This window comes from Procambarus clarkii, chromosome 56, assembly GCF_040958095.1.
Source record: "Procambarus clarkii isolate CNS0578487 chromosome 56, FALCON_Pclarkii_2.0, whole genome shotgun sequence".
In the NCBI taxonomy this organism is placed as follows: domain Eukaryota; kingdom Metazoa; phylum Arthropoda; class Malacostraca; order Decapoda; family Cambaridae; genus Procambarus; species Procambarus clarkii.
The window spans coordinates 9,511,847-9,524,602 of record NC_091205.1 but is presented as its reverse complement, the minus strand read 5'-3'; the positions used below and the strand labels follow the sequence as shown (position 1 = coordinate 9,524,602).

The 12,756-nt window shown below is 39.2% G+C and overlaps 1 protein-coding gene across 1 annotated transcript; it reads right to left on the bottom strand.

Annotated features, from left to right (window-relative positions):
• Positions 1–10,247: 10,247 nt before the first annotated feature.
• Positions 10,248–10,670, bottom strand: LOC138353161 (piggyBac transposable element-derived protein 4-like). Its single transcript, XM_069306028.1, has one exon. It carries the CDS (start codon positions 10,668–10,670, stop codon positions 10,248–10,250), a length of 423 nt encoding a protein of 140 aa, XP_069162129.1.
• Positions 10,671–12,756: the final 2,086 nt, after the last annotated feature.

The following is a 12,756-nucleotide window of genomic DNA, read 5'->3' as shown; positions in this document are numbered from 1 at the left end:
CAGAATTTGTGCTCCAAAATATGACTCAGGCCTCGATATTGGGATGTTTGGGATATTTTGAAAACAGTAGGGGAGATTAGGACAAATGTGACAAAACGCCGCTTTCAGTACTTGGTGTTGGATATTTCCAACATCGAATACAGCCTTGTTGTATTCTCATTACTTATTACTAACCATATTAATATTGTATTAAGTAAAATTAACAACTCGTAGAATTCTCATGTACTAATAATTCATCTGTGCATTAGGCTAGAATTCTCACGTCACCTGACGCCAGTATTGCGTCAGATTTCTTTACAGTAAAACACATTATATACAATTTGTGTGAGAATTAAATACGATTCTCCATAATTAAAGCATTCCGTATGACAACTGATTGCAGACGAATTGTTCTCTAACTAAAAGCCGAATAGAGCGTTAGAATTTTGCCGTCTACCTCGCGATAGTGTTAACGTCATCAATGAATGCCATGGGGAGACATTAATTCCTCTCCCTTATATATTTACTATTCTTAAATAGTTAAATAATAATATTTCGTTCCTCTAAATAATAAACCCGTCCAGTCTTTAGAGTTTCAAGCGCGAATGCGAGAAATATTAATGTTCATGCCAATAATTTGTGTAATGAACGTCGACTCGGCGTGGGTAGAGTGACGCCATCCTCCTGAGTACACGTCGGGAAGCGGACACGTGCAAGGCCAGAAGGAGGCAAAGCTACGCTTACCGTACTCACAAAAGACGCCATTGTCCAGCAAATAGGACAAGTGTGTCCATCCACAGATGAAAGCCGCCACTGTGAGGCGTGAACGACCTTGCAGATAATATCTTCAACTAGTGCTGGTGTTAAATAAGGGACCCGTAGACTTGGTTCCTGACGACACGTGATCAGCCAGCTTGAAACGCATCAATCCAGGATAGGTTCACCGGAACTTGGGATGCGTAATTACGGCAATCTTAATACTTACACAGTGCCCACAGCTAAGTACCTTTTATTTGATGCATCATTTATAAGTTTATTAATAGCGGGGTGATTGCACGTCACACGGCAAGACAACACCTAATAACAGGTGATTAGAATTCTATCTGTAGATATCAGTAATCTTGAATATGAATTGAGTAGTTAAATCAATTGCTACTGGTAGTTATTTAACTTGCAGCTTGAGAGACGGATTCCTCATGCTGCCTTCTCCATGTTAATCGTGCCATTCGTCAATGTGACAGACTTGGAGATTAAGAGGACTTCCAGAGTTATCTAAAGGAACTTACTACAAGCTAAGGCTTATTTCTTTTTTTCTATATTTTAGCAATTTGATACATTCAGAATGTTCAACATAATGTGTGATTTACTGTAACTCATTACTATGCTCATATTCATGTTCTTCTTTGTATGAATAATATTATATTCAGCATTATTTATAGGATTAGATTATTATTAATTGAATTAGTGAACGAACCACACTGATTCCTGGACGTACTGACCTCCAGTAATAACCCCCCAATGTAGGTGTTTGAGGTTTGGTTTTTAATAATACAGCCCATTAATTATTCTCATGATCATACTTTCTAGTCATATCCATAGTCACTGGTTTTCTCTAGAATTTTATCTAATGATCTGAAATTCTCAGTTTCCCTCTTTACTTTAAAAGCGGGTGGTCCTTCGTAATTTAATTTACTACTTTAATTATTAATTAATCAGAATCAAACCCAAATATCCCACATTATGGTCCTTCGAACCGGATAGGCATTAAATTTATAAATAAAATATTAACCATTAATAACTAATCCTTGTGTGATAGAAGCAGACTAACTATTTAATTAATTGTGTCAACTAACAGTGTAACACATCAGTTAGCCTAGATCACACTAACATAGCTACCTTATACGTACCTTTAGTGGGTCATAACCAAGTACCCACAACACTTAGACCTACACTTCATACTGAAGTAGAATCCTTAGGTCACCAAGAGCAACAGCTCATAACCTTATATTAATCACTAACACCAATTAAGTGTTAACCCTTTAGGCTATACCAATGTTTCAATATATGGCTGTCAGCAGACTGTCCATTATAGCCTGAATCCATGTTATAATTACTGATTCACTTAAGTCAGTGGATCATTAACATTTAGGGATCCAGTATACTAATATAAATTACTGATCTCATACTAGTTAATCATTATTAACCCTGATAACATTTTATTCCACAATTAGGAGTACATTCAGGAGTTAGGTAATATTTACGGCAGTAGAATACTTGCCAAACACAATTAATTCCTTTGTGTTCATTTAATTTCTTATACACATAATTACACAAGTGTATATTATATAAAATACAAAAAACTCAAAAATACAGCACAATTATTTGCACATTACTGCACCATAATATAATCTTTGCCAACCTTCATTAGGTAGCAATTTAGGCTGTGATTGTGTTGAATCTGGCACAAGCACAGACTAAATATAGTAGTAGTTTCTCAAGTAGAAATTCTCACGACTAGGCTTGAGCTAGTTAGTGACATATATTATTCTTTTGTGCTGACCCTATCAAGGGTGGGATTAACCATTTATTGTGTAATTATTTTATTGCATATTTCTATGTATGTCTTTGAGTGTTACTGTAAGTCCACTACCCATCCGAGGCTGATTTAGAAGAGCTAAGCTGAGGAACACCTGTAGTGAGACCAAGGTACCACTCAAATCTTAGTTGCTTATTATTAGGTAGGTAGCTAACCTCTAAATGAGGTAAATTACAACCAGCCTCAAGAAATATTAGGCTGTCAATAATTATACCTGCTCTGCATCAAGGAGCAGACACTATAGCTATACCACTAGCTACATAAGCCCTATCAGGCTGTCAATAATTATACCTGCTCTGCATCAAGGAGCAGACTATAGCTATACCACTAGCTACATAAGCCCTATCAGGCTCAATTTACCACAAGAATGAATCCTTTAGAAAGGAACGCAAGATTCTTGAGAGCTCTTCAAGGCTCTTTAGGAAAACTGCTTATGAAATGTCATTTCTGTGTCGAAACTGACCCAGGTGACGTCTACAGACTAGCAAGTTCCATAAGGATCGCCAGCCAAAAATATGACTACATCAAGACTGTAATCGAGACCCAAAGGAATTTACTCCAGGCCGATCATACTGTCTTAGACCACTCACGTCTAACAGAATCTGATCTCGATAACTATGAACATTCTGTTCAAACCAGTTTAGACCGATATAAGGAGGTGCTTGCGAGACAAGATATTCCCGAGTGGGTGGATCAGATCATTAATAGACCTGTATCCAAGCTAACACTCAGCTCAGATGAAATACTTGAGCTAAATCAAGACGAGGAGAATCCTCTAATCAATGCTGATCACTATACAAGATCAGCAACTGAAGATCAACCTTCATTTTCTAACCTCTCATCTAATACAGCTTCATGTGATGATTTGTTTACAGAGTCTGATCAAATTTCAGACCACTCTTCTCAATGTTCCCTGGATTCTATAAGTTCGATACATAATGCTACTGAATTAACTAGCTTATCACCAGAACCCAGAGAAACAAGTGAAGCTGCAGATGAAACAAGTGAAGCTGCAATGATCAGTAAATCTGAACCAGAAAATGATGAAGCTAATGCTGCAGCAGCAGCCGAAGCTGTAATCAAAGCTGAGGCTAAACAAGAAGCCTTAAGCAACACAAGTAATGGTCACAATTGCTCCCAACAGCCTTCTAAAGTAAGTGCTGACAATGAGAAGACTATTATAAACCTTGTGCACCAATTATTAAATTTATCTTCACCAGAGCAATCAGTTGACTCTTTACAAGCCTTTAGTTTTCAGCTTGAGTCACTGATAAATTCTTTCAGTAAAGAGGTGGATCACCCAACTACTGAGTGGATGACTAAAATTATCATCCAAAGAAAATTGTCTGGTGACACACTTAATAAACTATATGTATGCCAGAAAGGTAATACCCTGTCAATGCAGGATATATTTACAGGTTTGCGTAATATGAGCAATCATACAGCAGACCAAGCAATTAATGCTAAATCTGAATGCACCAAAACAGTACCTACATCAGTTTCCTTGCCTGAAACTCCTAAAGTGACACTGTCACTAGGTAACCAAGGTGCTAATACTCAATGTAACAACAATCAGTCAAATACTGATTCATCCGTGAGACCTAAGAGTCCCACAGGTGCTCCTAAGAGACCTAATAGTCCAAAGAGCACTGCTAATAATCCATGTAACCAGAATCAGTCAAACACTGATTCATCAGTGAGACCTAAGAGTTCCACAGGTGCTCCTAAGAGACCTAATGGTCCAAAGAGCACTACTAATAACTCCACAGGTGCTCCTAAGAGACCTAATAGTCCAAAGAGCACTCCCAAGAGCCTGTTAATGGCTCCCCAGAGTACACCAAGTACTCACAAGAGAATAAATAACAAGCAAATGCAAGCATCAAAACCATCACCACCTACAAATACTGTTTTACTTAAACCGGTAACCCCTAAACGATCTGTAGGATGGGGAATGTGCTTGTTTTGCAATCAAAAACATTCTCTGTACAAATGTACTAATTATCCTAATAGACACACAAGAGTCAGACGACTCAAACAGTTACACAAATGTACTAGGTGTCTCAAACCACATAATGTTAACAGCTGTGACACCCCACTGAACACCTGCAACAGGTGTAGAAGGGGCAAGCATCATGCTGCACTGTGCAAATTAGTTAGGACTAATTATGTCAATCCTAGAATAGGACATAGAGAATCTACACCAGTACAGTGCTGCAAGGTGCGAGATGTGTACAGCGTAACTTCACAAACATCTCAAGTAGATGCTGCTTTGCCTACTGCCCAACTTCAAGTGAAGAACAGAGGAACCAAGATCCCCATACGTGGACTATTTGATCAAGGTTCCCAGAGAACTTTCATTACTCAAAGGGCAGCAGAGGCACTTAATTTACAACCAATAGGACAGGTAAAATTAAACTTGTCAGGGTCCATGATAAATCGAGGAACCCATGAATACTCAGTAGTTCAACCGCTTGTACGACTAGGTAGTCAAGCCAAGGCTGTCCAAGCCATTGTTGTAGATCAAATACCTTTAGACTTAAATATTAAGGGTCTGGGGTACACAGCCCACTTCCTGCAGGAACGTGAAATTAATTTGGCTGACAACAAATTAATGTCTGACCGCCTTAACAATGTAGATGTGTACTAGTAGGAGCCGACTACTATTACCAGTTCATAACTGGACATGTTAAACGATTGGGAATGAATATGCTCCAATCTGCAGGAGGCTACTTACTTACTGGTAAAGTTCTGAATGTGAACAAGCCTAAACCTGCTAACAATAATAAATTAGTCAGCAGTAAGTCAATTCTCCAGCAACAAGTTAAAAGGAGAAACGCAGCTGAGTAATAAACTCAGATTGTATGTAGTGCAATTGATACTCGCCGAGATGTTTCATAGCTCTCAGTGAAAATCAATGGTCCGTACTCAAACAAGTACAAGTCACAGCGACCAAGCCATTGAATTCACTACAGACCTAGAATTATTCTCGACAAGTAGTAATTGACCACACTCAGTCTTCCTAGTTAAATTGTAATGTTAGGCTAGAGAATCTAGTACTCCCTAGGAATTAATAATGTTAGGCTAGAGAATCTAGCACTCAATGCCACTGGCATTTCCTGAATTTAGTGATAACATTCACTAGGACCACTGGTCCACTATACTTGCGCTTAAAGGTTTGCCAAGAAAACCTTCTTAATACCATGTTTTCTGCACTAAGAGTTAGTGATAAACACTTGCATTAATTATTTGAGTTGTTTTTCTTTCGTTTCTGCTTATTTAGTGTAGGAACGCAACACGAACAAACTTGCACACTTACTAATATGTAAGTGAATTTTCAGAGAACTAATATGTTTAATGCATTACCGTTAAACATTAGCATTGTTAATTAACATGCTTCATGAGCTTAACATAGCTCACCTTAGAATTAACGTAATAATATGAGTGCTCGTTCTCCATGCGCACGAGCTTAATATTGCTCGCCATGATAACTGAATGACAAAACTCCACCTCGTTAATTCGAGTTCACTGAACTCACCCTGTTAACTGTTAACGAGCTCCATGTAGCTCACCCTGTCAGCACTGCTGACGAGATCACTGTATCTCACCCTGTCAACACTGTTGACGAGTTCACTGAACTCACCCTGTTAACTGTTAACGAGCTCAATGTAGCTCACCCTGTCAGCACTGTTGACGAGTTCCATGTAACTCACCCTGTTAGCACTGCTAACGAGCTCACTGTAGCTCACCCTGTCAGCACTGCTGACGAGCTCAATGTAGCTCACCCTGTCAACACTGTTGACGAGTTCACTGCAACTCACCCTGTCAGCACTGCTGACGAGCTCAATGCAGCTCACCCTGTCAACACTGTTGACGAGTTCACTGAACTCACCCTGTTAGCACTAGCTAACGAGCTCAATGCAGCTCACCCTGTCAACACTGTTGACGAGTTCACTGAACTCATCCTGTTAGCACTAGCTAACGAGCTCACTGTAGCTCACCCTGTCAACACTGTTGACGAGTTCACTGCAACTCACCCTGTTAGCACTAGCTAACGAGATCAATGTAGCTCACCCTGTCAACACTGTTGACGAGTTCACTGTAACTCACCCTGTTAGCACTAGCTAACGAGCTCACTGAAGCTCACCCTGTCAGCACTGCTGACGAGCTCACTGCAGCTCACCCTGTCAACACTGTTGACGAGTTCCATGCAACTCACCCTGTTAGCACTAGCTAACGAGCTCACTATAGCTCACCCTGTCAACACTGTTGACGAGTTCACTGTAACTCACCCTGTCAGCACTGCTGACTAGCTCAATGTAGCTCACCATGTTCACGAGTTTAATATAACTCGACCTGTTAATGAGCTCAATACTGCTCACAATGTTAATTCGAGTACATTTTTGCTCATAATTAGCTTAGTCCCTTACTTAGGTAGGTTAGAAATTCAAACCATTTATTTAGGTAGGCTTCGGGACTTTAGTAGTGTCAACTGAGTACTAGCCTAATCTGTACTCACCATTAATTACAGTTGACTATACTTATAGAGACTGATTTAATAAACCCAAATTCATGTAAAGGTGATTTCGTACTAACCAGTTTACAGTGTCAAGCCTATGAGCTGCCATTTAATTAGCTCATAAGTCAGAATGACTAGGCTACTAATCTCACTGTCGACTCAGAATTTTCCTTGATTTTAATGAATGAACCTTTCAGTCTCTACTTTTCTATTATTTTAGCTAGTTAGCAAATTAGTTGTACCATCAGTCAGCATGACTACTGCACGGCAGTGCACATTTAATTCAATTTCCTCATTTGAATTTGAGGTGATCGTGATGCTGCGTGATGTTATTGTCTAGTAACTCAATAGTTACAAGTCACAACGACCCTAGACAGTGACCTTACTGTAGTGTCATAGTCTCCTTGATCTTAAATGACCAGTAACACTTTACTGTATAATCATACAATAGTGTTATCAGTTCTTAGGAACTTATTCTGAGCTTACCTACGATTCAGCAGCTACGTAATACACCATTACATGTCACTGCGACCCTAGTTGTTGAGTTTATTGTGAGCTTTAGAGTGTTCCTGATTACCGATAACTTAATCATTTAATGTTTCATTATTTCATGCATGTTTCCACTAAGGGAAACTGCAAGCCTATTACAACTCTGAAGAAGAATAATTTCTTTCACATCCCACTGAAGAAAACTATGATGATGCGACGATGTGATATCACGTAACGAAACATTACACGTCACTATGACCCAAGATATCGCATCACGGTAGATTCTGTTAGTTTAAATTGTGAGAGTTAAATTTTATAAATATTGTGTAGGCTACAAACAACATGTTTCATTTGACATGTAAATAGCAAGACTCAAGTTCTTGTAAGTCCTTGATAAATCCGGGACGTTCGTTATGTGTGTACTAACATACTAACATACTTAGTATTAATATTACATACTTAGTATTACATACTTAGTAATACATACTTAGTATTAATCTTAATATCACTTCGGGATAGGTCAGTACAACACAGTACACTGCGACCCTGAGAATCCCCCCCCGGAGTTATGTTGGATATTTCCAACATCGAATACAGCCTTGTTGTATTCTCATTACTTATTACTAACCATATTAACACTTTCGCGCTCTCGGCGCTCAAAAAAAATCAATACCCCAGATGCTTTCGGCACTTCGCGCGCCTACGCGTAAGACCGAAAAAGTGTACACTCTTTTGACTGTCCTGACAATAATTGAAGGCGCACGTATTTAAATTTGGTATCACTGTGTTCGCAATGAAATTGTCTATAAGAGCATACCTATAAAATGCCGCCCAAGCATAAGGAGTATCAACGCCAAATAAAAAACTATGCAGATCACTCGCCGAGAGCGCCAAACAGCAACAAAATGTTTCCACTCTCTTAATGGTTGCGAAGCCTACAGTTGTCCTACATCGGTAATTTTGGTATCATTGGAATCGCAATAAAATTCTCTACACGGACATATGCATATGAATGTTTAATATAGGTAATTGCCCACCCGCAATAGTGTGTGAAGTGGAGAGTAGTTAGCCGCGAGCGCACTGGCGAAAACACAGGGGGGAAATCATGCTTGGAAAGTTTATACATTTATACGTTTCCTGACCCTACTTTTCTATGTACGTATTTCTTTTTTATACCAATGTGTTCGCAATAAAATTTTCTATAAGATGAAATGTATAACATTTGTACAAAGCATGTGTAAGAGAAGCGCCAAATATAGAACCACGTCGCTCAGTATGCGTTCGCGGCAGAAACGAACGCATTGTTTTCGTTCGTTTGATGTTTGTCATGTTTATACTTGTTGAAACCATTTTATAATTTGTATGACAGTGATCGCAGTAAAATTCCCTACACAGACATATACATAACACATACAAATATTTCCCACGTGTTGGATATATCAACGGCTAAAGGGAACCCACTGCCACACGACCGCCACACCCAGTGCCACACCCGCCACACCCCCAAACATACTTTGTGTGTTTTTTTTTTACTCATAGAAGTTTATGTGATATAATATTCATTCTGGTACCAAAAAATTCGCAAATAAATTCTCTACAAAACGTATATAATATAACTTCTTACAGATGATAAAAAATTCCAAATAGGTGTACTTACCCTGTCTATGTTGATTGAAGATCAACAGTTGAGCATTTTTTCTTCACTCCACCATCTTCAGGCTTCTGATCCTGAAGTTGCTCATCTGATGTTTCTTAGGTGGAGTGAAGCTGTTGCCGGTGGTTATTTTTTCTCCACCCAAAATATCTTTTTTCGGTGGTACCTTGTGTAGCAAGGCGCAGCGCACAGTGCCACATCACAAGTTTTACATCCATATCTCACGTCCCTCCTTTTGCCAGACTTGTAACAAACACGGCATCTTTTTTTTTAGCCAAGTGCACGAGTTCATGCGTCAACTTGTAGTTGAGACGTTGTTCTGAATCTATAATTCTTGTATTTTTTGGATTCACTGGAAGAATATTGTCTTCTACAGGAACCACCAAACTTGTAGTAGAATCTTCTATGAAATCAGAAACATCAAGTGGTTCTATGTCCTCAATGTCCATTTCAGAATTTGTGGTTGATGAGTGGGCTTTAGGTGTTGAGGTGAACAGAGGACGCCTCGCACCAGATGGCCCGGGTGTTGAAACTGCCGCGTCAGCAGGAGGAGCTGCGCTGGCATCTATGTCGGGAACATGTGGTATACTTGTTGTTGTTGGCCATTCCTTGCTGTTCCACGCCAATAAGGCTTTTATTCCTACTGCGTGAAACTCTAATAGTGTTAGTTTTTTTGTATCTGTTGAGTAGTGGTTATACAATGTGTATGCATTGTGCATGGCCATTTGCAGAAAATAGAAAGTGATCTTCTTGGTCCATTTGTGGGTTTTTCTTGCAAACTCATAATATTTGACCATTTGATCAAAATGATCAACACCTTTCATGAACTTATTGTAATCCACTATGGCCTTGGGTTTGTTCATTTTCACAATTTCTACTCCAGTTCTCCCGTCACCTTTACGAACGCGTTTCCTGCGCTGTGCTTGAGTAGTGTCGGCATTGTGGATATTGGTGATGACAGAGACGGGGCGCTTGTCCTTCCAAACTATAACAAAGGTGTTATCCTTACGCATCTATACGGTCGTGTCGGTTGCCATTTTACCCTTTACAACTTGTTGCAGATCCTTGGGGGCGCCACGTTGGAGTCTAAGTGTGCCACATGTGTAAACACCAACTTCACGTAATTGTTCTGTTAGGCTTACCGAGTTATAGTAGTTATCCATATACAAATGATAACCCTTGTTGACTAGGGGCGCCATCAACCCCATCACGGTTTCCACTGTCGTTTTTCCAATTCCACAATACACATCAAATTTATATATGTAGCCTGATTTCCCTTCGGCCAACATATTGAATTTTACACCATATTTATCAGGCTTGTTGGGATTGTAGACCTTGAAAGAGAGGCGGCCTCGCCAAGCCATTGTACCCTCATCGAGACTCAATTCTTTTTTGGGGATATATACAGATTTAAATTTTTCTGAAAAATAGTCCATTAGTGGTCTAACTTTTATCAATCGGTCACTATTATTCACTGGAACGCCTTTTTTGTTATACATGTGGAAGAACTTAGAAATGTGTTGGAACCGAGCAGACGACATAAACATCCTGGTGCAGCATCCATGTTGAAGGTATTGAATGGGTTTTAGGTACACGAGAACGGAAACGGAACGGAAATAAATGCGTAAAACGGGTCACGTTTGCCGCGAGAGGGGAGCGCAGTGTGGGCACTTGGCGTGTCAACAAAACAATGGGCCGACCACGTGACCGGGTAGGCCGAGATGCCATGTGTTCGGTGAGGGAGAACGGGAATTTCATGGAGAACAATCTGAGAGTATCCCCATCCATTTCGGTTAAAAAATGGAATTTATAGAAATATTTTTTCGATTGACGAGAAAAGTAGGCAGTTATGCGGAATCGTAAGAAAAACCAGTGACGAGTTATCTCTAATCGAAAGCGCGAAAGTGTTAATATTGTATTAAGTAAAATTAACAACTCGTAGAATTCTCATGTACTAATAATTCATCTGTGCATTAGGCTAGAATTCTCACGTCACCTGACGCCAGTATTGCGTCAGATTTCTTTACAGTAAAACACATTATATACAATTTGTGTGAGAATTAAATACGATTCTCCATAATTAAAGCATTCTGTATGACAACTGATTGCAGACGAATTGTTCTCTAACTAAAAGCCGAATAGAGCGTTAGAATTATACCGTCTACCTCGCGATAGTGTTAACGTCATCAATGAATGCCATGGGGAGACATTAATTCCTCTCCCTTATATATTTACTATTCTTAAATAGTTAAATAATAATATTTCGTTCCTCTAAATAATAAACCCGTCCAGTCTTTAGAGTTTCAAGCGCGAATGCGAGAAATATTAATGTTCATGCCAATAATTTGTGTAATGAACGTCGACTCGGCGTGGGTAGAGGGACGCCATCCTCCTCAGTACACGTCGGGAAGCGGACACGTGCAAGGCCAGAAGGAGGCAAAGCTACGCTTACCGTACTCACAAAAGACGCCATTGTCCAGCAAATAGGACAAGTGTGTCCATCCACAGATGAAAGCCGCCACTGTGAGGCGTGAACGACCTTGCAGATAATATCTTCAACTAGTGCTGGTGTTAAATAAGGGACCCCTAGACTTGGTTCCTGACGACACGTGATCAGCCAGCTTGAAACGCATCAATCCAGGATAGGTTCACCGGAACTTGGGATGCGTAATTACGGCAATCTTAATACTTACACAGTGCCCACAGCTAAGTACCTTTTATTTGATGCATCATTTATAAGTTTATTAATAGCTGGGTGATTGCACGTCACGCGGCAAGACAACACCTAATAACAGGTGATTAGAATTCTATCTGTAGATATCAATAATCTTGAATATGAATTGAGTAGTTAAATCAATTGCTACTGGTAGTTATTTATCTTGCAGCTTGAGAGACGGATTCCTCATGCTGCCTTCTCCATGTTAATCGTGCCATTCGTCAATGTGACAGACTTGGAGATTAAGAGGACTTCCAGAGTTATCTAAAGGAACTTACTACAAGCTAAGGCTTATTTCTTTTTTTCTATATTTTAGCAATTTGATACATTCAGAATGTTCAACATAATGTGTGATTTACTGTAACTCATTACTATGCTCATATTCATGTTCTTCTTTGTATGAATAATATTATATTCAGCATTATTTATAGGATTAGATTATTATTAATTGAATTAGTGAACGAACCACACTGATTCCTAGACGTACTGACCTCCAGTAATAACCCCCCAATGTAGGTGTTTGAGGTTTGGTTTTTAATAATACAGCCCATTAATTATTCTCATGATCATACTTTCTAGTCATATCAATAGTCACTGGTTTTCTCTAGAATTTTATCTAATGATCTGAAATTCTCAGTTTCCCTCTTTACTTTAAAAGCGGGTGGTCCTTCGTAATTTAATTTACTACTTTAATTATTAATAAATCAGAATCAAACCCAAATATCCCACACTTGGCATATGTTGGGTATAAAAAAGTCGTTATTTCAAACTGTTAATACGTGCAGGGAGCCAGAATTTGGCTCCAA